General features: G+C 34.2%; 1 protein-coding gene across 1 annotated transcript in view; it reads right to left on the bottom strand.

The window, feature by feature from the left end:
- LOC114083934 (titin homolog) overlaps positions 1-23901 on the bottom strand; it is a 109834-nt gene that overhangs the window by 70376 nt on the left and 15557 nt on the right. Inside the window, exons 11-17 of the mRNA XM_071607115.1 lie at positions 22423-22496; positions 17857-17950; positions 14470-14498; positions 12669-12762; positions 7104-7174; positions 4151-4244; positions 2545-2615 (exon numbers count right to left, since the gene is read on the bottom strand). Of these exons, the coding sequence (XP_071463216.1) occupies positions 2545-2615; positions 4151-4244; positions 7104-7174; positions 12669-12762; positions 14470-14498; positions 17857-17950; positions 22423-22496 (527 nt within the window). The remainder of the gene's footprint in view (positions 1-2544; positions 2616-4150; positions 4245-7103; positions 7175-12668; positions 12763-14469; positions 14499-17856; positions 17951-22422; positions 22497-23901) is intronic.

The following is a 23901-nucleotide window of genomic DNA, read 5'->3' as shown; positions in this document are numbered from 1 at the left end:
GGGGGTAGGAATGATGGTGGAATGAGTTAGACATCATTACTATAAGTACATATATGAAGACACGAATGGTGTAATAATACATCGTGTACAATCAGTGAAAAATTGTGCTCTATATGTGTAATATGAAATGAATTGCATTTTGCCATTGTGTGTAACAAATTAGAGTGGATAAATAATTTAATAAAAAAAGAATAGAAGCTCATGGCTCTGTCATGGAATCATTTTGTTTCCAGCAAGTGCCAAGGTTAAGTCTGGTAGAAAAAGGCTGCATGCAATATCATAAACATGAAAATGAATACTAGAATAATTGGAATAGTTACCCCCATTAACATCACACAGGCAGTTGGAGGCACCCTCTTAAGAATTACAATATTTCCTGAGGACAAAGGCTCTCAGTGGGGTCTAATTTTAGTCACTCTGTGTTAAAGATCAGGTACCCCTGCATACCTTATATTTCCATAATGCTGTAGCCACCATTCTTCAGATAACTGAATTGTTACTGAACTTATGGGCTCAGGTTAGTGAGTGACAGGCATGTGCTGAAAGATCTCATCAGGAAGATGTGTATTGCTGCTGTGGTCATTCTGTAGAGTAGAGGTCCACAGAGGTATTGCCTCTTTCAAACTGGTGCTTTGGGAATAATGATAGTAAGCAAGAACTGGTAGTTGAGAATTCAAGGGACAGAAGATTCCAGAAGTGCTTGGGCAGGATCAGTAGAATGGAATTTTCACTAAGTTCTTAGAAGAAGTCATAGATTCTGAAACCAGGCCATGTCTCTCATGCTCCAAGAGGTTGTAGGAAAAGGCCTCAGTGACTTGGAATCATGCACAGTATAAGACCACTGAGTAAGGAATTCCATAATTGGGGTCTGCATTACAGATTAGTCCCCAGCCTCCATGGACCACAGGGTTTATCAGGCAATTTCTACATTTTATAGACCCATGTCTCTGAGTACATAAACTAATACTAAGTGTGCATTGCCTCTGCAACTTTCAATGTTCCCTCAGCATTCTCTGGGAGGTGTGGGAGAGAAAGGAGCAAAGAAGATCAGCTTGTACTCTCCACTATCATGGTAGGCTGTTTGAAGCTAGTGCAAAAACAATAACAACAACAACAACAACAAAAACCTGCTGAACCGTTTTTGCATCTCAAAAACCCCTAATAGTTATATGCTTTCAAAATTAGAAATACCCCCCCCCAAAATTGTCTCCATATCATTTGCTTTAGTAAAAGTGAAATCTGAAAAAGTTGTTCTTGCTCTTTTCAGTTTTTTCTTTGTTTTTGTATGGGGTTTCCATGTCATTTGTTTTTTTCATGTTCTGATTTTCTAATATATTTTCATTCATTTCATATTTTGGTTGCTGGATCCCTTTTTTATTCCATTTGAAATCTCCTTCTATTCTCATTTCTTTGAATTTGATCCTCATCTCCTTTTCAGTCTCTGCTTACTCTCACCACTTTCATTCTCTGTTCTTTTTAAAATTATTATGATAATCTTATTATCCCTGAGGCTTTTTTTGTCTTGCAAGATGAACATTATTATTACCTACTCCTTCTTTTAATTTTGTGCTGTTTTAGATATCATTTAAAAGCTAAATTTTATTTGCATGTGATATATGTTTTGTTTAAAGGTATGTTTATTTCCAGAACTTATTCTTTCCAAAAGACGAGATGCTAGTGAGTGAATATAGCTTGTTAAATGTTCATTTATAGGTTTGATGCCAAAATATATGCCATGCTCCAGACACATCACATAGATTAACCTGCACTCTTAAAAGACACATACATGACATGGAAGAGAAATCCATTCAAATGCATGAAAAATAACAAAAGCAACAGGAGAAAGAGAGGCATTAAGACACCTCCAAAATTCCACAAACTGTCAAAAACTTCATCCAAGGTCTTCTTCCTAACATCCACTAAAGAGGTCTAATAAAAACATTTAGTAATTTTATTGATCTTGCATGAAAAGAAAAAGAAAATGAACTAGAAAGTTGTTTGTACCTTAACAGATGTATACCTCCTGAAAAATTCTGATTTCATTAACAGACTCTTTGGTTTCTAATTAAGCCTATTTCTTGCCTTGTCTTAGACTAAGACATTGGAGTTGAGAGAGAATGGAATCTTTAACCCATGCATGAATTACTGGTAATGAGAAACTAAAATATTGAGCCTTTGGGAAAGATGGTCTTTTAATAAGAATGTGTTCACTGGCCATTTTATTTATATATTTTCCTTTTTTTTTTTACTGTTTTTTTTAAGTCTCATTTTCTCATCACGTAGGGAGATCACATAGAAGAAAACTGAAAGAATATTCAAATAATTGCCTCAATTGCTAGAATACAGTTTGCCATTAAGCTTCCTTGATTTCTAATACTATTTTAATGTTCATGTCCAGTTACATTCTTTTAGATGTGAGTGGAAATTATGATGTTTGATTCCCAAAATCCTATGCTAAGAGGTCATTTCATTTGGCCTAATTTACCTTCTGGAATCAAAGCAAAGAGAAATACACCAGGAATTTAAACTGATCCATTTACATACCGGTTCCTGGCTTTTTTCAGTGCCCATAAGCCTCTCCTTCTTTTCTGCTGATGACATGTCCGAATGTGACTCTGTTGACAAATGTATAGTTTTACTTAGAACTGTTAGAATGAGTGAAAACCTACCCAAATAAAAAGGGAAAATTTTAATAATCATATAATTTAATCCTCACAATTATATTTTTTAAGTTAAGCTTAACTTTAGGTGAATGTTTATGTTGTTTGAAACTTTTTGATTGTTGTTTGTGTTGGGGCCTAGTGATTGTACCCAGGGACCTGTGAATCCATGGCAAGAGCTGTAGCACTCACTTCAAATCCAGGCCTTTTATATTTGGAGACAGGAGGTCTGTAAATTCCCTGGCTGAATGAAAACCTGCCATCAGCCTGCACTAGCATCTGAAGTCATAGATGTTCCCCTCTTTATCCTAGGCACATTGAGTTATTTACAGAGTAATTATACTTAAGACCCTAGAGGTCACCATGTTCAATGCATATGATAACTAAAAGTTTTACTCATTCAAAGAAAAAGGATATTTTGCAGAAAAAAAATGTGAAAATTACAATGGAAAGAATTAACTTCACACTGTTTACTTTATTTTTTTTCCTTATAATAACTTTTAAATAACTACTGCATATAATGTTTGGTGTCTGCAAAACAAAACAAAGCAAAATAAAGTTGTTGACAGTTACACATTTACCAGTGAACTCCTTCCTTCTTTCTTTTCCTTTTTTTTGCATTTCTTCTATCAGGATTCGCTCTGGTTTTGGAAGCACTCCTCATAGTGCCTGTTATTCCTCAAATAAACTGGTATTGCCCCCCTGGTGCTACCTCATATGTTGACCTGCTTTTGTACTGGGTGATAACCACTTGACCTGGAATTTATTCCTTTTTCTATGTAGTCCATCAGGTCTGATTTGATGCTCAAAGGATGTTGAATGTTAACACAGAGTGTATGGGCTTCAGAAAGTGACTAACAGGAATGTGCTGAAAACTTCGATAAGGAAAAGGTGTATAGTGCCTGTTGAACAGTTTGTAGAGTACAGGTCAACAGATGCACTGCCTCTTTCAAAGGGGTCCTTTGAGAATAATGATAGTGTGGGATATTGGATCCTATACTTAGGGACAAAACCACATAAAGTGCAAATTTTTCTTCAGTATTTCCTAATTTATGAAGTATGGGGAAATTTTACTTTATGCCTCATTTAACTTTGGAACTCATGTTTTTTGCCATATTTTTGAAAGCTCTGCTCTTTTTTCTTCTCATAGGAGACCTGAATTTCCTTTCCTTCACTGACTATACCTTCTTCCTTTTCCTTCATTGACTCCCTCTATAATCACTTCCTTTCTCAATTTTTATTCCCTCTTCTTTGCTCCTTTTTGTTATTTATGAATTTTCTGTGATTGAAGCATGTATCAAAAATGCAACTCACATTTCAGTTTCTTTGCAATACCTGTGGGCTGAAACCTAATAAGATATGTCACTTATTAACTTTTTTTCTTATTAGATATTTAACAGTTGAACTGTGTGAACAATTAGAATATACTATTGCTCATGTTTTAATGCAATTTTCTCATCAATGTATTTTGTATCCTATAAGGTTCTTACCTTGTACTGGTCCATTTACTATCTTCTTTCCTCTTTGATAGGACTCATCAGATATACCAGAAGTACACACCTGTGGATGTTGCTCAGTTTCATTCTGATAAAATTTATATCAAAAATGAGTTGAATACAGGTTTTATCATTTCTTTTAGACATCACCATATTTCTAGTTGTGAAATCATGGGAATTAGAATTTAGACCAGTACATTTTGAGAAACAAAAATTTCCATAAGAGACACTCTCCCATGCACTCCAAATGAAACTAAATTTTTCTCTTCATCTCTCTGTTGATGGGTTAAAACTCAGATGGAGGACATAAGGAATGTGTTTCCTGGAAACAAAATCTGAGGTCCCTACATCCAAATCAACTAGCATCAGCTTAATTAGTCAAATTTCCATTCCATAGCAAATCCACAAATGCAGTAGAATACTTATTTAAAACTCTTTTGAGAAATGTACTTCATGTTATATAGCTTTAAGCATTTAAATAATGGATGGCCAAATTTTTAGTGATAAATTGATACTTGATGTCATAAGAGAGTTTCAATTCTATCACCAGAATTAGTAAGGAAACATTGTTCACTTGGTTCATTTCAGTTGTCAGACACTTCCAAAATTTAATATCTTTCAGCAAAATATTTACTGAGTCAAATCTCATTATTTTAACAAAGGAGAAAATGTGGAAATAAATGTGCCTATATTTTACTGGGACATAACAGCACACACAATTTGGGTAGAGTATGCAACATTTTCCATCGAAGAAAGAATAAAAGGTGTTCTAGTGGAGAAACATGGCAGAACAGAATCATACAGTGCTTACTCACTGATTATTTTCATAGTTGGGAATAAAATGTGTGTGACTGCATAACAAAAAATGGGCTGTGGAAAGCCACTACAGAGAGCCAGTGACTAGATAAACTCCAGAAATATTGGCTTTTAAAAGCAGAATGCATTCATAAATGAAATAAGATGCAACAGTGCCAGGAGAAACATAGCTGGGCAAAAGAGAAGAATCTCCCCTCTGGTGGGTTTAAGAGAATCTCAGCAATTCAATTAGTAAATGGAGGAAAGCAATAAATAAACAGGCCTCAAAATAAAAAAGAAACAAATTGCCTAAACACATATGAAAATAATTTCAACATCTCTAGCATTCACGAAAATATCATTCACAACTCCATTGACAGTTCAGCTCACCCCTATCAGAATGGCAATTATCAAGTATTCAAATAATAAGTGCTGAGGAGGATGTGGGGAAAAACAATCATACACTGTGAGACTGAAAATTAGGACTTCCACTCTGGAACGGAATATGGAAAGTCCTCAGAATACTAGGAATATAATCACCATATGACCCAGGTTTTTCACCCCTTGCTATTTATCCCTGTGTACTAAAATTAGTATACACACATGACATATGAACTTCAATATTACAGTGGAAATCATAATTAGAAAGTTTGGGAAATGATTCAGATGTTCATAAAAAGAAGAATTGAAAAAGTTCGTGTGGAGATACTTGGCACAGAATTTGAGCATAATAGTTTTTCATAGTACACTATTATGTCAAAATGAAACCCACATAATATATAAAATAGTGCTCTAAAAATTTCTAAATTATAAATATTATATCATCAAAACCTCCCTTATTTTATACACATGATATTTTATACAAAAACAATAGAAACATAATTTAGATTACTCTAAATTTAAATATAACTTTCTTACCCATTGAGAGACTTGGATTCTAATGAGTTTGTTAAAAAAAAAAAAAAAATGGGTGCACTGCAGAAACTTCAAGGCAGAATTTGAGTGCATGCACAGTAGTGACTGCCTCTTTCAAACAGGTACTTTGAGAAAAATGATAGGAGCCTCTTCTCTCTTTTATCTAAGCATGCTTACTAGGATATCAGAAAACAAAGCCTTTCTTTTTTTAACTTTTCTAAGACTGAACTATTGCATAAAAACAGTGAGTTGGAGGAACCCACAACAACAATCAAGGTGGGTGTATGAGAGAACTCAGATATAGATTTGCTGAGACCTCTGGGCAGCTAGAGCATGGTCTTGTGGTCTACCTAATCTAAAGTATCTCATGGCACTTTCATTGAAATGCAGTATTTGCAGCTTATGATACAGATGTGTCTGATAGAAAACTGTCATGACAGCACATGGCATATGTGAGTCTGGTAGAAAATTGACTGCATGCAAAATCACACACATGAGCAGACATTCAAGATATTCAACCTACTCTGCTGAGAGGCATTGGGAGTAGTTGCCCCCATTTCCACCACACAGTGGTCGGAGTCACTCACCTAGTGAATTCCAATAGATTCCTCACTACAAAACCCTTTTAGAAGAGTCCAATTGTAGGGACTCTGTGTGAAAAGATCAGAAACCACTACATGTCTTGTAGCTACAAGAAGCTACCCCAGCTATCCTCACAGGATGGTAGATGTTCAACTTGATCATATGGACTCAGAGTAGTGATTGTCAGAAATGGGCTGAAAACTTTTATAAGAAAGAGATGGGTTGTGCCTGTTGGGCAGTTTGTAGAACAGAGATCCACAGGGGCACTGCCTCTTTCAAATGGGTGCTTTGAGAAAAATGACAGTGAGCAAGAGTTTTCAGTGGCTACTAAGTTATATGTTCATAATTTCAACTGGCTATTTATAAGTTTCAAAATTATTCTTCATCATTAAATGAGGTTACAGAGATAAAAGCACTCAATATTCAAAAAATTGTTCAATTGCTCTTACAAAACTTACCCTTAGTCCACTATGTTTCCTAAGCTATTTTCATGTTGATCACAAGTTATTTGCTTTAGACTTAAATATTAAACCATGTTTGGATTACAAAAGGGTATTCTATGAGGTCATTTCATTTGGCATAATTTACATTCTGAGCGCAAAAAAAGTGGGTGGGGGGGAATAAACCAGGAATTTAAATTGACATATTCACATACCAGTTGTGGGTTATTTTCAGTGTCCTTGAGACTTTCCTGTTCTTCTGCTGATGACATGCCAAAATGTGACTCTGTTGATTAATGAATAGATTTACTTAACTATTTAAACAATTAGAATTGTGAAAATCTATACAAATAAAGGGAATAATTGTAACAACAGTATATGTTAAGTTTTCCAACTATAATTTTAATTTAAGCTTACTCTTAGGTGAATATTTATTTTTTGAAACCTTTAAATTTATGTTTGTGTGTGGTCTGAATATTATATTCAGGGATTTGTGTATTGTTGGCAAAAACTGTAGCACTTATTTCAAATCCCAACCTTTTTTTTTTTTTTTTTTAATTTGCAGACAGGTTTTCTGTAAGATTCTCTGTCTGGCAGAAAGCATGCCATTGGGCTGCCTCAACTTATAAAATATCAACATTTGCAGATATTCCCCCTCTGTACCAGTATATATTGAGATCTTTAAAAAGTAATTTTACTGATTCAATACTTCAGAATACCACTTGGAGAGAAATGGGGTGTCACCAAGTTGAATGCATATAATTCACATGTTCATCCACTCAAGGTAAAATTGCAAAAAAAAAAAAAAAATACCATGGAAACAAGAAATATCACAATGTTTTCTTTTTCTTCATCCAAAGGGTAAGTTATAAACAATTGCTATACATCATTTTGGCAGCCCAAATGATTGATCACATTTACACTTCATCATAAGAATTCCAATTTATACCTTCATCAAGAGAACTCATATTTCTTTTCCTTTTCTTTCTTGAGATATATATTCACAGAAAGTTTTATATATACATATAACTTTTTATTATGCCTGTTATTCCTGACACAAACTGGTTTTGCTTTTCCTGGGGCTACCTCAGATACTTGACCAGCTTTTGTACTGTATTACAACTACTTAGACCTGAAAATTATTCCTTTGATGTTTATCAAAGTTCTTTGCAGAAAATTGTACTGTAAAAATTACCTGATAGTTGCTTTTGATATTTTTTAGTTTTAGGTGGAAACAATATCTTTATTTTATTTTTATGTGGTGCTGAATTACGGGGGCTGCTTGTACATCATGTTAGTGTCAAAAGTTTTATATATTTCCATCCATGATTGAGTATGTGGTAAGAGCTAGAAGAGCTAGAAGAGATAACCAGGGTTTGTGTCTTTTCTGGAAAAAAACAGAGACCTAAGTAGTGAGGACATCATCAAGACACAGGAAATGGTAAGAGCATAAAAATCTATAGTGTGATATAGAGACAAGTGTTAAGTGGGACAGTATTTGTCTGAACATAAAGGGATTGGTGAGGATAATTTCCAGAGGAGAGTTCAGACATGAAAAGGGCTAAAGATACAGAGGTAGAAAGAATTTGTATCATGAGTTATTTCTAAAAAAATTAAGATTGCTTGACATCCTCAATCTAAAGAGGGCCAATGATCATATATTCAGAATAGCAAGACCATTCTCAATGCTGTGGGTTGGTGAATGTGAGGGGCATGTGAATAAATAGAGATGAATAAAGAGAGAGCATTGCAGGCCTGAATGCTGTAATGGAGGGACTGTTTCCAGATATACAGAAAATGGAAGAATTTCAGTGGCCCATGTATAACAAAGTTCAATGAAGTGAACAAATTAAAAGCTAGGCTCTTGGGTAGGGAGATTCTGCTCCTGACTGTTACTCAAGGTTTCAAATGAGATGTGTAATAAAACACAGAAACTGTGAATTTTGCTTTCATTTACCATGTGGTTTCTTCTATGGCAACATCTTCCTATGTTGAGGGAACTCATTTAGGTCCTTGGTGGGCAATTTCCTTGAGCCTGGATTTACCAAGCCCACCAGTGAATCCGTGAAGTCAGTGGGTGAAACTCAGTGGAAAATAAACTGCTTAACATGTAAAAAGATTTGGATTAAGGTCCCTAACAATGTAGGGAAAGCCAGTAACAAAACACACCAATAAAATGTGACCAAACAAAAGTATTTGGGGATTTATTTCTCTTAGTCTAAATTCCAAGAAAGTATTTTATCCCATAAACAGTATTCATTTTATAGGAAAGGGATTAAAATGAAGAATGTATGATTATACATTGAGTAATTTCTTACTTAGTATTTGACCCATGAGTGGTGGAGAACATGGAATGTTCATAAACAGAACAAATGTTTGATGGATCTGGTGATTTACTGAGTGTTATAATAGAGTCAATATTTTTTTTAGATGTGTTTTTCTTGTGTTTCACAGAATAGCCTTGACCTACTGAGTTCAAGCAATATCTGTTTTTTCAGTCTCACAATTACCTGAAACTACAGCCTAGCTCTCCAATAAGCTTTTTACAACATTGTGGGGAAAGAAAAACCACCTCATAATCCCACAAACAGGGTTAATGTCTCCAGTTTGAGAACTTCACGTAGAAACATCTGAGTTACTGATTACTTTTGAAAATCTTTTTTTACGCTTTTTATAAAAAATTTCAACACATCTATGCAAACATAGACACTGGTCTATTGGGCCAAATTTTATCAAAATATTGTATTTAAAACAAAATGAGTGGAAAGTGTGCTAGCATTGTAGATGTTTATCATAGCTCTTTGCAGAAAATTGTACTGTAAAAATTACCTGATATATATTTTTTAATATTTATTTTTTAGCTTTAGGTGGAAACTATATCTTTATTTTATTTTTATGTGGTTCTGAGGATCAAACCCAGTGCCTCATGCATGCTAGGCGAGCACTCTACCATTGAGCCATAATTCCAGCCCCATATCTGATAGTTTTTGTCCATTCTTCCATCCTTACGTTTTATTCCAGGCTAAATAAACACTATTTCTTTTCAAAGAAATTCACATGAAGTAATTTGTTTAGATACATGCTTTTAGAATAGCAGCTAATATATGAAGGAGCTATTTTGTTTGTTTGGGTTTTTTTTGTTTGTTTGTTTCTTTAATCATACACGTGTGGGACACTGATGAAATTTCTTTTCTTTTATCCTTTGGTTTAACCAATATCAAGTTTCTTGACCCCACTCTCATGAGAAGATACAGGTCCCACATCTAAGAAACAATGTATGAAAAACATAAAGAATTAAGATATGGGGACTGGGGTTGTGGCTCAGTGGTGCAGGGGGCTGGATTCAATCCTCAGCACCACAGAAAAGTAAATAAATAAAAATAAAGGTATTTTTATTGTATATCAACTACAACTAAAAAATACAATATTTTAAACTACAACTAAAAAATATTTTAAAAAAGAATTAAGATATGGTATTCCAAAGGAAAAATGATCTGAAAGCTCACAGAATACCATAAATCAGTAAACATTTCTATTTCAAAGTTAATGTCATATATTCAAGGAATAACAATCTTTGTTTTCAAGGTATAAACTCAATAAAGACTTTGTTTACAAAATGAATCTGGTTTAGTAGATTTTTGTCAGCTTTTCAAGTATTCATGGCCATGCTGCATTATCAGAAAATTAGTAGTCTAGGGATGAGTATGGAGCTCAGTAATGCGAGTGCATTCCTAGAATGCCCAGGGCCAAGTTTTCATTTTGAGGGAACATAACCAATAAGTAAACAACTAGCTGTCTTTACAATAAATACATCAAAGACAGTATGAACTCATCTGTCTATCTCATAAGGATTCCACACACATTGTGGTGCCTGATACTTACGAAGATGAGAAGTTTGTAGCTACAGGCTGCATAATGAAGTGATCCACAATAAACAAAACAAACCACCACCATAATCTGAAAGCTTGCAGAGTGATCATATATAAATAAACTCCCTTACTTCAATGTTATTGATATACAAAGAATAACCACCATCTTGGTGTTCAAGGGAAAACTCACTAAAGATTTTAGAAGAAAAAATGAAACTGGCATGGCATATCTTGATAGTTATTCAAGTATTCTCATACAATGTCTGGATGAACAGAAAATTAGCTATCTGGAGATGAGAATTTATCTCAATAATAAAGTATATTAGTGGCAGGTCAAGGGACAGGATTTTATTTCAAAGCACCAATACAGTAATAATATTAATAATAAAAAATTTAGCAGCATCAAAAACACTAGGCTTCTCAGCTGAATGAATCACATGAATGGCACATATATCATGGTACCTGGTAGGTATGAAGGGGAGAAGTTGGTAGCTGCACATTGCCCCAATTCTTCCAGTCCATACTGGTTCCAATCATCTCTGGACCAGGAATAGTCTCACCTTTGGTCTGAAGGCAGATAAACTGAAAGAAGTTGGGCTGCCTTCTCTCAGTTTCAACATGATTCCCTCCAAAATTACATAGAAAACTCGTTGGTTCCTTCTTCATTTTTCCCTTCCTTTAAACATTTTCAAAGCAACTTCTAGAGGCTTTTGTTTGAAACCGTAAATTTTACATTCTTTGGTTCAATTATTCCCACTCCTTCTTGCCTCCCTATATAGGAAATGTATCATGGAAGTATAATTTGTATGTCTTTGTCTTTTGAGACCTTCCCTCTTTCCAAGATATATCCTCACAGGAAAGCAAGATGTATGCTTACACTTCATCTGCTTGTCTCCTGAAGTATAGGAACAAATAGGGTTCATTTACATTTCCCAAAGGACATCAGTTTCCTAGCTATGAACAATGTTGTCTGTGGATGAGGCTCATTGAAATGACCTTAGCAAATAATGTTTATCATAGTTTAAAAATATAATGTTTTTCATAATGGAAATGTGGAAGGAAAGATCTACTGCCTCAGAATGAGCTTCTGAACATGGTCCCCAACAGTCAATGCATAGCAGTTTGAGATTCCCAGTGTGAACTTGGTCTTCTTCCACTTCTCATACTTTAACATGAATTTATCTCTCAGTTCCTCCCTACAAAGTCCCTCTAAATGAAAGTCTAAATGGAGCCATAATATTTCCAATGGGAATTTTAGATATCTGTGGTTTGGACATCACTCTATAACCATTCATATTTCTTTATATTCCCATTTTTGTTTCTGCCCTATATAATTTTGTTGTTATAGGTAGTAGCAACATGTTGCATTCATTAAAATCTGTACATACATAATAATTTTTGCTAAAAGAGCTTAGGCCTGAGTGATTAGTTCTTCACTCTTAATTTTTTTTCAAAACATACTAAGAAAGATTGAAATAATTTTACTTATGTATTAATTGATATTTGAAATGGAAACTTACATTTCTTCCCCATTTTGAAAACCCTGTTTTTATTTTCCTTCTCATAGGTGATTTGAATTTCCTTTCCTCCACTGAGTACAACTGCTGCTTTTTTCTTCATTGACTCATTGTACTAACTATACTTATCAGTTTTCCTTTCCTCCTTCTCTATTTTTTGATTCTCTTGTGCATCATGACATGTAGAAAAATGCAATTCATAATTCAGTTTTTTAGCAATACCCCTAATTTATTCTGTGAATGAAATAAAATAGTATATGCCACATATTGCCTTCCTTTTTTCTTTCTAGCTATTTAAAAGGAACATCATTAAAACAATAAGAATAGACTACTGCTCATGAATGAAGGCAATATTCTCTCCAAAGTATTTTTTATTATATATATATACACTTACTTTTTATATATTCATTTTCTCTCTTCTTTGCACTTTGATGGGACATACCAGATATACTAGAAGCATAATCCTTTGGCTGTTTATCAGAGACACTCTGGAAAAATTAATGTTAATAATGAATTTTATAAAGATTTCATCATCATATTTGGACATCACCATATTTCTAAATGTAAAATCATGGGAATTAAAACTTTTACAAGTACATTTGGAGCAACAAATATTTCCATAAAAGACTCTATCCTACGCATTACACGTTAAGCTGAGCTCTTCTCTTCATCTGGCTGCTGATGAGGTAAAACCCTAATGAGGACATGGGAAATGGTTTTCTCTGACAACACTGTCAATGGCATGTCTATATCTAAAACAACTAAGTATTTAAGTAAATAGCAATCATTGCATTACCCACCAAATCTATGCATGCAAGAAGAGAAAATATATTTAAAACTGTTTATATAAATGCACTTGATGTAAATCAGAATGCAACATTTTTAGCACCATATGGCCTATTTTTAGTGTTAAATTATGGTACTTGATGTGATAAGACAGTTCAAATTCTGTCACCTTGTGTAGAAATGAAACACTACTGTATACTTGCTTCATTTGAGTCATCAGAAACTTCCAAAATTTCATGTATTTCAATAAAATATGTATGGAGTTAAAATTACATTTAGAAAATGTAGAAGGAAGTAAGAAATGCATGTCTACATTTTACTTGCATGTAACAGCACATGCAATTTGGATAGAATATGCAACAATTCCCCTCAAAGAAAGAACTAACAAGTGTTCCGGTAGAGAAAGGTGGCAGCACAGGATCTTAGAGTATAACTAACTATTTCCAGAGATGAAGTCAGCAAGGTTAACCAATGTTTTGCTACATATTAAAAACACACACTGAAGGAAAACACTGGAGAGCCACTACAGATAGCCTGTGACTAGATGAAATATAATATGCAATCATAGAGGAAATAGACTGTAGCAGTGCCAGGGGAAATTAGCTGAGTAAAAACGAGGAATCTCCCCTCTGTGGGCTAAAGAGAATTTCACCAACCTAATTAGAAAATAGAGAAAAGCAATAGACAGACACATCTATGAACAAGATATACAAATTGCATAGCAAATTATGAAAAATTTTCTATCTTCAAAATATTGAGGGTAAAATATTTAAAACTCCATTGATATTTCAGCTCACCCATTCAGAACAGCACTTATCAAGTAATCAAATTATAGGTGCTGGTGAGGATGTGGAGAATCATCATCATCATCATCATCATCATCATCATCATCATCATACACTGTGAGACTAAACTTAGGACTTCCACTATGGAAAGCAGTACGGAGATTCCTCAGGATACTAGGAATATGACCACCATATGACCCAACTTTCCAACTTGTTGCCCTGCATCCTAACTTTATAAAATCAGCATACTTGCTTAACACAAGAACTTCAATGTTTGGTGCTAGTCTCAATGAAAATATCACAGAAATAGCCATGTACCACCCCCCCCCATCGACAGAAGGATGTATAAAATCTTTGCGTTTCATGGCATTCTCAATCTGCTTGCAGACAAAATAATTAGTAAATACTGTGTACTGAATCCAGTTTTCAGTGAATAATTTAACATAAATAATATAATATTTTAACATAAATGATATATTATGTTAATATATATTATCATATACAATATATTACTTATTATTAGATACATATATAATATTTTAATTTAACATAAGCAATACAATATAAAATAACACAATTTAACATAAATAAAATAATTTAGCACAAACATAGAAGATGATTTACCTTCCAGGAATCACTTGAGTCCCAAGATACTGAAAAGCAAGGAACAAAATTTGAATGTGACAAAACCAACATAATGTTCCTGCTGAATTACTATGGAGCTGATTCTGGTAAAATTACTTGATAAAATTTACTTTGGCTTTAGGTGTTCTATGTTTCTTTCTTTTTTCATTTTTAGGACAGTCATATGACAGAGATGAAGACATATCAGGAATATAATATAACAAAACATGCAGTATCAACTCTATCATGACACTGAGGAAATCCACTAATTTACCATATGTGAGATCATGTTTCTGGTGAACATAAAAAATATAGCCAAGGGTACATATACCCAAATCCAGATGCAGAATTGTGGAGAACACAGTGATCTACAGTGAGATGAGTAAAGGAGAATATTTACAGTTTCAATGTCAAAGGTGAAATAATAGAATAATAGCTGGATAAATTGTGTAAAAAGGCTGAATTAATTGTGTAACCTTGAGTTAATGCTATTAGAATTATTTAATCTATTTTATTATAACTATATATCTTGTGCATCCATTTATCTTACATTTAGTAAGTCCAAATATATGATAGGAATTCAGGCTAAATAAACATCGTATCCATCAAAGATTTTATATGAAGTAATTTGTTCAGATATCTACTTTTAGAAAAGCAGCCAATTCATGTATGTATGCATGCTTCTTTTTTAAAATATCTGTGTGGAACCCTGCTGAATTTTTTTTCCTCTATCCTCTGGTGTAACCAATATCAAGTTTCTTGACCTACTCTCATGAAAAGATAAAAGTCCTAAGCCTATGAAACAATATATGGTAAACATAAAGAATTTAGATATGACATTCTAAAGGAAAAAGCTATCTGAAAGCTCACAGAATATCATATATCAGTAAACCTTTCTATTTCAAAGTTAGTGATATATATAAGTATATATATATATATATATATATATATATATATATATATATATATATATATATATATATATATATTAGGAATAACTGTCTTGCGTTACAAGGTATAAACTTAATAATGACTTTTGTTTACAAAATGAATCTGGTTTAGTAGATCTTGTCAGTTTTTCAAGTATTCATGGCCATGCTGCATTATCAGAAAATTAGTAGTCTAAGGATGAACATGGCGTTTAGTAATGCAAGTATATTCCTGGAATGCCCAAGGACAAGTTTTTTATGTTGAGGGAACAATAAATAGATAAAGGAACAACTAGCTACTTTTACAACAACAAATGCATCAACAATACTGATTCTCTTCTGAATATCTCACATGGATTCCACATACATTGTTGTGCCTGGTAGGTATGTGGGTGAGAAGTTTGTAGCTGCATGTTCCATGATAAAGTGAGATATAGTAATAAAACATAATCTGAAAGCTTGCAGAATGATAATATATCAATAAACTCCCTAACTTCAATATCATTGACATACACACACACACACACAAACAAACACACGTACACACACACACACACACACACACACACACACACACCTGATAAATATCTTGGTGTTCAAGGACCAAACTCCCTAAAAACTTTAGGTGGAAAAAATGAGACTGGCATGGCATATCTTCAAAGTTATTCAAATATTCTCATAAAATGTCTGGCTGAAGAGAAAATTAGCTATCTGGAGATAAGAATTTATCTCAGTAATAAAGTACATTACTGGCAGGACAAGAGACAGGGTTTCATTTCAAAGCACTGCTATAGTAGTAATAATAATAATAGAAAATTTAGTTTGTGACTAGGGTTGTAGTTCAGTGGTAGAGCACTTGGCTTGCATGCCTAAGGCCCTGAGTTTAATCCTCTGCATCACTTAAAAATGAATAAATAAAACTAAAGATATTATGTCCATTTACAACTAAAAAAATAAAGCTAGGTTTCTCATCTGAATGAACCACATGGATGCCACATATATCATGGTACCTGGTAGGTATGAAGGGGAGAAGTTGGTAGCTGCACATTGCCCCAATTCTTCCAATCCATACTGGTTCCAATTATCTCTGGACCAGGAATAGTCTCACCTTTGGTCTGAAGGCAGATAAACTGAAAGAAGCTGGGCTGCCTTCTCTCAGTTTCAAAATGGTTCCCTCCAAAATTACCTAGAAAACTCTTTGGTTTCTACTACATTTTTAGAAATTCTACTTCATTTTTTCCTTCTTTTTAAAATTTCCAAAGAAACTTCTAGAGGCTTGTGTTTGAAACTGTGAATTTTACATTCTTTGGATTGATTATTCCCACTCCTTCTTTTCTCGCTATATAGGAAATGTATCATGGAAGTATAATTTGTATGTCTTTTTCTTTTTAGACCTTCTCCCTTTCCAAGATATATCCTCACAGGAAAGCAAGATGTATGCTTACACTTCATCTGCTGTCTCCTGAAGTATAGGAACAAATAGGGTTCATTTACATTTCCCAAAGACATCAGTTCCCAAGCTATGAACAATGTTGTCTGTGGATGAGGCTCTTTGGAATGACCTTAGCAAATAAAAGGAAAGATCTGCTGCCTCAGAATGAGCTTCTGAACATGGTCCCCAACAGTCAATGCACAGCAGTTTGAGATTCCCAGTGTGAACTTGGTCTTCTTCCACTTCTCATACTTTAACATGAATTCATCTCTCAGTTCCTCCCTATGAAGTCCCTCTAAACGAAAGTCTAAATGGAGCCATAATATTTCCAATGGGAATTTTAGATATCTGTGGTTTGGACATCACTCTATAACCATTCATATTTCTTTATATTTCCCCATTTCTGTTTCTGCCTTATATATTTTTTTGATGTTGTAGGTAGTAGCAACATGTTGCATTCTTTAAAATGTGTACATACATAATCATTTTTGCTAAAAGAGCTTAGGTCTGAGTGATTAGTTCTTCACTCCTCAAATTTTTTTCAAACCATACTAGGAAAGATTGAAATAATTTTACTTATGCATTAATCAACATTTGAACAGGAAACTTGCATTTCTTCCCCATTTTGAAAACCCTGTTTTTATTTTCCTTCTGATAGGTAATTTGAATTTCCTTTCCTTCACTGAGAACTATTGCTCCGTTTTTTTTTTTTTCATTGAGTCCCTTACTAACTACATGTCTCAATTTTCCTTCCTTCTTTCTCTATTTATTTTCAATTTTCCACTTTCCTGTGATCAAAGCATGTATAAAATGCAATTCATAATTCACTTCTTTAAGTAATATCCCTAATTTAATCTGAGCCTGAAATGTAATAAGATACACACATAGTACCTTAGTTTTTTCTTTCTAGTTATTTAAGAAAAACATTATTCAAACAATAAGAGTATACTAATGCTCATGAATGAAGGCAATATTCTCTCCAAAATATTTTGTAATTCATATATATTTATATATGTATTTTTTTACCTTGTATATGTGCATTTTCTCTATACTTTTCTCTTTGATGGGACACACCAGAATCACCAGAAGCACAAACCTCTGGCTGTTTGTCAGAAATACTCTGTAAAATTAATGTTAATAATGAGTTCTACAAAGATTTCATCATCACTCTTTAGTTATCACAATATTTCTAAGTGTAAAGTCATGGGAATTAAAAATTATACAAGTATATTGTAGCAACCACACTTTCTAAAAGAGATGCCATCCTACGCATTCCAGGTTAAGCTGAGCTCTTCTCTTCATCTGGCTGCTGATGGGGTAAAACCTATATGGAGTATATAGGAAATGTTTTCCCTGGAAATATAGTCAGTGACATGCATATTCCCCAAAAAAGTATCCTAAGTGTTTTATTAGCCAACTTCACATTCCCCACCAAACTATGCAACAGGAGAAAGATATTTAAAACTGTCTATACAAATGCATTTGATGTAATACAGAATTCAACATTTTTAACAGTGGATGCAATTTTTTGGTGTTAAATTATGAAGCTTGAACTGATAAGAGAGTTTATATTCTGTCAACTCGTGTAGGAATAAAACACTGTTGCACTTGCTTCCTTTGAGTCATCAGAACCTTTGAAAATTTCATAGATTTCAGTAAAATATTTATGGAGTTAAAATTGCATTTAGAAAAAGTAGAAGATAGAAAGAAAAACGTGTCTATATTCTGCTTGAATGTAACAGCACATGCAATTTGGATAGAATATGAAACTCTTTCATCAAAAAAAAAAAAAAAAAAAAAACTAACAGGTATTCCAGTGGAGAAAGGAGGCAGTACAGATTCATAGAGCATTACGGACTATTTCCAGAGAAGAAAGTCAGTCAGATGAACCAGTGTGTTGCTACATATGAAAAAAAAAAAAAAAAAAAAAAAAAACCTGGTGTAGAAAAACACTGGAGAGCTACTACAGACAGCCTATGACTAGATAAAACACACTATATTGGATTGGAAAGAACAAATGCAATCATAGAAAAAAATAGACAGCAACAGTGCTAGGGGAAATTAGTTGGGTAAAAGACAGGAATATGCTCTCTGGTTGGTGAGAAGACTCTCCTAACCAGTTAAGAAATAGCAAAAAGCAATACATCTCTGAACAAGATATACAAATTGCTTACAAAGTTAAAAAAAATTTCTGTGTTCAAAACATTCAGGGTGAAAACATCCAAAACTCCATTGATATTTCAGCTCACCCATTCAGAATAGCAATTATAAGTGCTGGTGAGGATGTGAAGAATAAAGTACAATCATACACTGTGAGACTAAACTTAGGACTTCCACTATGGAAAGCAGTATGGGTATTCCTAAGAATAGTAGGAATATGACCACCATATAACCCACACTTTTTCCACTTCTTGCCCTGCAACCCAACTAGCATACTTGCTTAACACACGAACTTCAATGTTTGATGCTAGTCTCAATGAAAATATCACAGAAATAGCCATGTACCCCATCAACAGAAGGATGTATAAAGAACATGTGGAGACACTGGACACTGAATTTGAGCAAACTAGTTTTTCATAATATATCATTATATCCAAATGAATCTCCATATAATATACAGAATGGCCCTATAATTTCCAAAATATAAAAATTATAACATCAAAATCTCCCTCATTTTATTAAAGGATAACACTTTATAGAAAAAAATTTCAATGTTATATAGATTATCCCCAACTCAAATTCAACATTTTCAGCAAAGGACAGTATTAGATTCTGCCTAATGTGTCAAGTAAAGTTGGATTCACTGCACAATCTTCTGAGGAGAATTGGATTTATTGTACAGGTGCGTCCTCACTCAGATTCATTTATCTAGGCTTTCTTGTAGAGATAACAGAACAAAAAGTCTTTCTTTTTGTAGACTTTCTAAAACTGAAAATTGTCTTTAAAGCAGTGAGTTGGAGGCACCCCACAACAAAAATCCCAGTAGATTTAGGAGAGGAACTGAGACATAGATCTTCTGAGTGCTCTGTGCAGGTAGAGCATAGCCCTGTGGTCTACCTAAAGAACATGAGGTCAAAATATATGGTCAATTCAAATGGTGGGGGGAGTTGCAGCTGTGTGAAAAAAAAGTGCCAGGGATGTGTCTGGTTGAAAACTGGCTGCATGCAGAACCAAATACAGATATATTTGAGCAGATACATCAGGTACAATCAACCAACTCCCTCATATAACATCAAAATCTCCCTCATTTTATTAAAGGATAACAGTTTATAGAAAAAAAAATTGCAAAGTTATACAGATTTTCCCAATTCCAATACAACATTTTCAGAAAAGAACAGTATTAGATTCTGCCTAATGTGTCAAGTAGAGTTGGATTCACTGCACAATCTTCTAAAGAGAATTGGATTATGTGTGCAGGTGCCTCTTCACTCAGGTTCATTTATCTAGGCTTTCTTGTAGAGATAACAGAACAAAAAGGTCTTTCTTTTTTTAGACTTTCTAAGACTGAACTTTATCTTTTAAAGCAGTGAGTTGAAGGCACCCACAACAAAAATCCTGGAAGATTTAGGTGAGGAAATGAGACATACATCTGCTGAATGCTCTGTGCAGATAGAGCATAGCCCTCTGGTCTATCTAAAGTGCATGAGGTCAATTCAAATGGTGGTGGGGAGGTTGCAGCTCTGTAAAAAAAAAGTGCCAGGGATGTGTCTGGTTGAAAACTGGCTGCATGCAGAACCAAAACATGAGCAGATATATCAGGTACAGTCAACCAACTCTGCTGAGAGCATTTGGAATTGTTGCCTCATTGTTGAGCACAAAATATTTGGAGAGTATCCTTAGCAATTTCAATAGAATCCTGAGGTCAAAACAATTTCAGAAGGGCCTTATTGTATGGACTCTCTGTATGAGAGATCAGGAACCACTGCATGTTTATACCTGTAAGATGCAGTAGACAGCTTACCTCCAAGAATGTTGGATGTTAACACTGTATGGGCCTTGGGAATGGACTAGCAGGAATGTGATGAAAACTCTGAACAAAAAATGTGTGTATGCCTGCTGAAGAGTTTCTAGAGCACAGGTCCACAGGGGTACTGCCTCTTTCAAAGGGTACTTTGAGAATAATGATAGTGTGAGAGAAGGGCTGTTTGAGAATTCAATTGACAGAAAAGTCCAGGAAAACTAGGGTAGAATTGGTTCCAGTGGTAATTTCTAACATTCACCAGAAGAAGTCACAGATTCTGCAAGCATGCCATATCTGCCATGCTCCCAGAGCGTGCAATGAAAACCCTTACAGACTTGGAGTATTGCACCCTCCAAGGTCTCTGACTGCAGAAATCCAAAAGATATCTTTGAATTACAGGCTTGTCTCCAGCCTCCATGGACCACAGGAAGTGTCAGGCAGTTTCTACATTTGATAGACCTACATATCAAAGTACAAAACAAGTACTGAGAGTAAGTTTTGCTGTGCAACTTGAAAAAGTTCTCTCAGCTTTTATGGGTGTGGCCAAAGTGCAATGAACAGAGGAGTTCAGCATGTACATTTAGAGTAGTTTTGATTTGCTAGAGATGTTGTTATCATCGATGCATGTATTTTTAGTCAAGTGTACATTGTTATTTATACTCCTTGTTTTCAGTTTGTAGTGTTTTAGAGATAATTAATTATATTTATTTTATTAATAGTTGATACATGTTTTCTTTTAAGCTTAGAGTGTTGCCACAGGCTGTTCTCTTCCCTTAAAGAGATGCTGGTGAGTGAAACTAGTACATAGGATATGCTCAGTTGCAGACTTGATGTTGAGATATGAACCAGCATAAGACATATTCCAAAGATAAATCTGCATAGTAGAAGGACATATGTAAAAGTGGACTAAAGGTCCACCCAAATGCATGCAAAATTTTAGCCTACTAACACACACAAGGAGACAAGATGACACTTTCAAAATTTTCATAATTTCCCAATAACTGCATCCATGTTCCTTTTCTAATATCCACTAACATAGTAGGGTTAAAAATATTTATTGATTCTATTGATTTCTTGCATCAAGGGAATTGAACTAGGAAGTTATCATTTGTATCCTAATAGCAAAGAACTCATCCTTTTGATTTTGATTCTATTAACTGGCAGTATTGTGTCTGATTTGGGCTCATTATCTGCCTCAACACAGACACTGGAGTCAAGAGAAAATGAAAGTTTTAACCTCTGCATGAATGAGAGACAATGTAAAACTAAAATTTTAAGCCATTGGAAATGATGATGTCTTAACTTGAATGTGTACAATGACCACTTCATACTTTCAACTGGTTATTCCTAAGTCTGGAATTTATTCCGCATCATTTAAAAATGCTACACAGATAAAAGCAAACAATATTTTTAAATATTGCTGATTTGCTATGCTAAAGTTTACCTTTAAGCTGCCATGATTTCTAAAGCTATTTTCATTCATGGTCATTTAAATACTTTTAGACTTAAAATTAAATTTTATATTTATACCCAAATGAGTATACTTTAAAGTAATTTCACTTGAAGTAATTTATCTTCCAAAGCAGAAAAAGATGAATAAACCAGAATTTTAACTTGACATATTTACATACCAGCTTCTGGTTATGTCCAGTTCCATCAGGTGTCTCATGGGTTTTACACAATGATATGTCAGAATGTGACTTTTCTAAAAAAAAGTATAGATTTATTAAACAGTTATAATGTGTAACAATCTGTGCAAATAAAAAGTAATAACATTTGTATCTTCTAAATTTTATTTATATTTAAGCTTACTTTTTGGTGAATAATTATTTTTTTAAACTTTTTAAATTGTTATTTGTATATGGATCTGAGGACAGTACCCAGGAACTTGTGTATCTTTGGCAGTAATTGTAGCACTTACTTTAAGTCCTTATTCCAGGCCTTTTTATTTGAAGACAGGTTTTCTACAAAGTGCCCTAACTGGCTGAAAAACTTCCCTTGGCCTGAATCAGTCTCCAAATATTTGCAATTACACATGTGTCCCTTTGTGCCCAGTATATATTGAGATCATTGAGGTGTAATTCTATTGAACCAGTACTTCATAACACCACTTGGGGAGACACTAGGGGTTCAATGCATATAATTAGACAAAAGTTCATCTACTCAAAGTAAAAGAAAATGTCATGAAAAAAATTTAAATTGCCAAGAAACAAGAAACATCATACTGCCTAGTATCTCTTCACACAAATAATAAGGTTTCAACAACCATTGGACATCAATTTTGTTGTCCCAAGTGATCGATCCCATTACAACTTTAGCAAAAGAATGCAGTGTTCCTTTCTGTTATTTTCCTTTCTTGACTTTTATCTTTTTTTTATCTTTTTTTTTTCTATTAGGACTCACACTGTTTGGTGAATGTTCTCTGACTGTCCTTATTATTCCAGACACAAATTGATTTTGCTCTTCCTAGGATTACCTCAGACAGTGAATCAGCTTTGGCACTGGAGAATAACCTCTTGACCTGAAAATTTTTCCTTTCCATTTCTAGTCCCTTGGCTCCTACACTTGAAGGGGCTGCTTTCACATCATATTGTCTCAACAGTTTATTTATTTCCACGCATAACTGAGTTTGTGGTAAAGCTGGAGGAGATAACAGGTGTCAGTTTGGTGTCCTTTCTAAGGATAGATATGAACACTGACATAGGAGGGAAGTTTTGAGACAGAGGGAGGGAAATGGAGAGAGAATAGAAGGCTCTAGCATGATATAGAAGCAATGTTAAAGGGGACAATATTTAGTAACCATGGGGATTGGCGAGGAGAACATCCAGAGAACAGTGCCAGTAGGGAAATGCTAATGATGCAAAGGTAGGAAGAATTAGTATTCTGAATGGTTTCTAGAAATTTAAGAGGCTTTGATAGTCTCAATGTAAAGAGGGTTGATGGTCATATATGCAGTGTAGTTAGACCACACTTAATGCTGTGGGCAGGGAAATGTGAGTGGCATGCACATAAAAGCAGTTGAATAATGAGAAGGCCACAGAGCAGTGTGAAGTTCAAGCAGGCCTGAATTGAGGGAATGTTTCCAGAAATACACGTGTAGGATGATTCTA

This window comes from Marmota flaviventris, assembly GCF_047511675.1.
Source record: "Marmota flaviventris isolate mMarFla1 chromosome 5 unlocalized genomic scaffold, mMarFla1.hap1 SUPER_5_unloc_1, whole genome shotgun sequence".
Classification (NCBI taxonomy): domain Eukaryota; kingdom Metazoa; phylum Chordata; class Mammalia; order Rodentia; family Sciuridae; genus Marmota; species Marmota flaviventris.
Note: the sequence above shows the minus strand (reverse complement) of the source record. Positions and strands in the feature narration are given on the sequence as shown.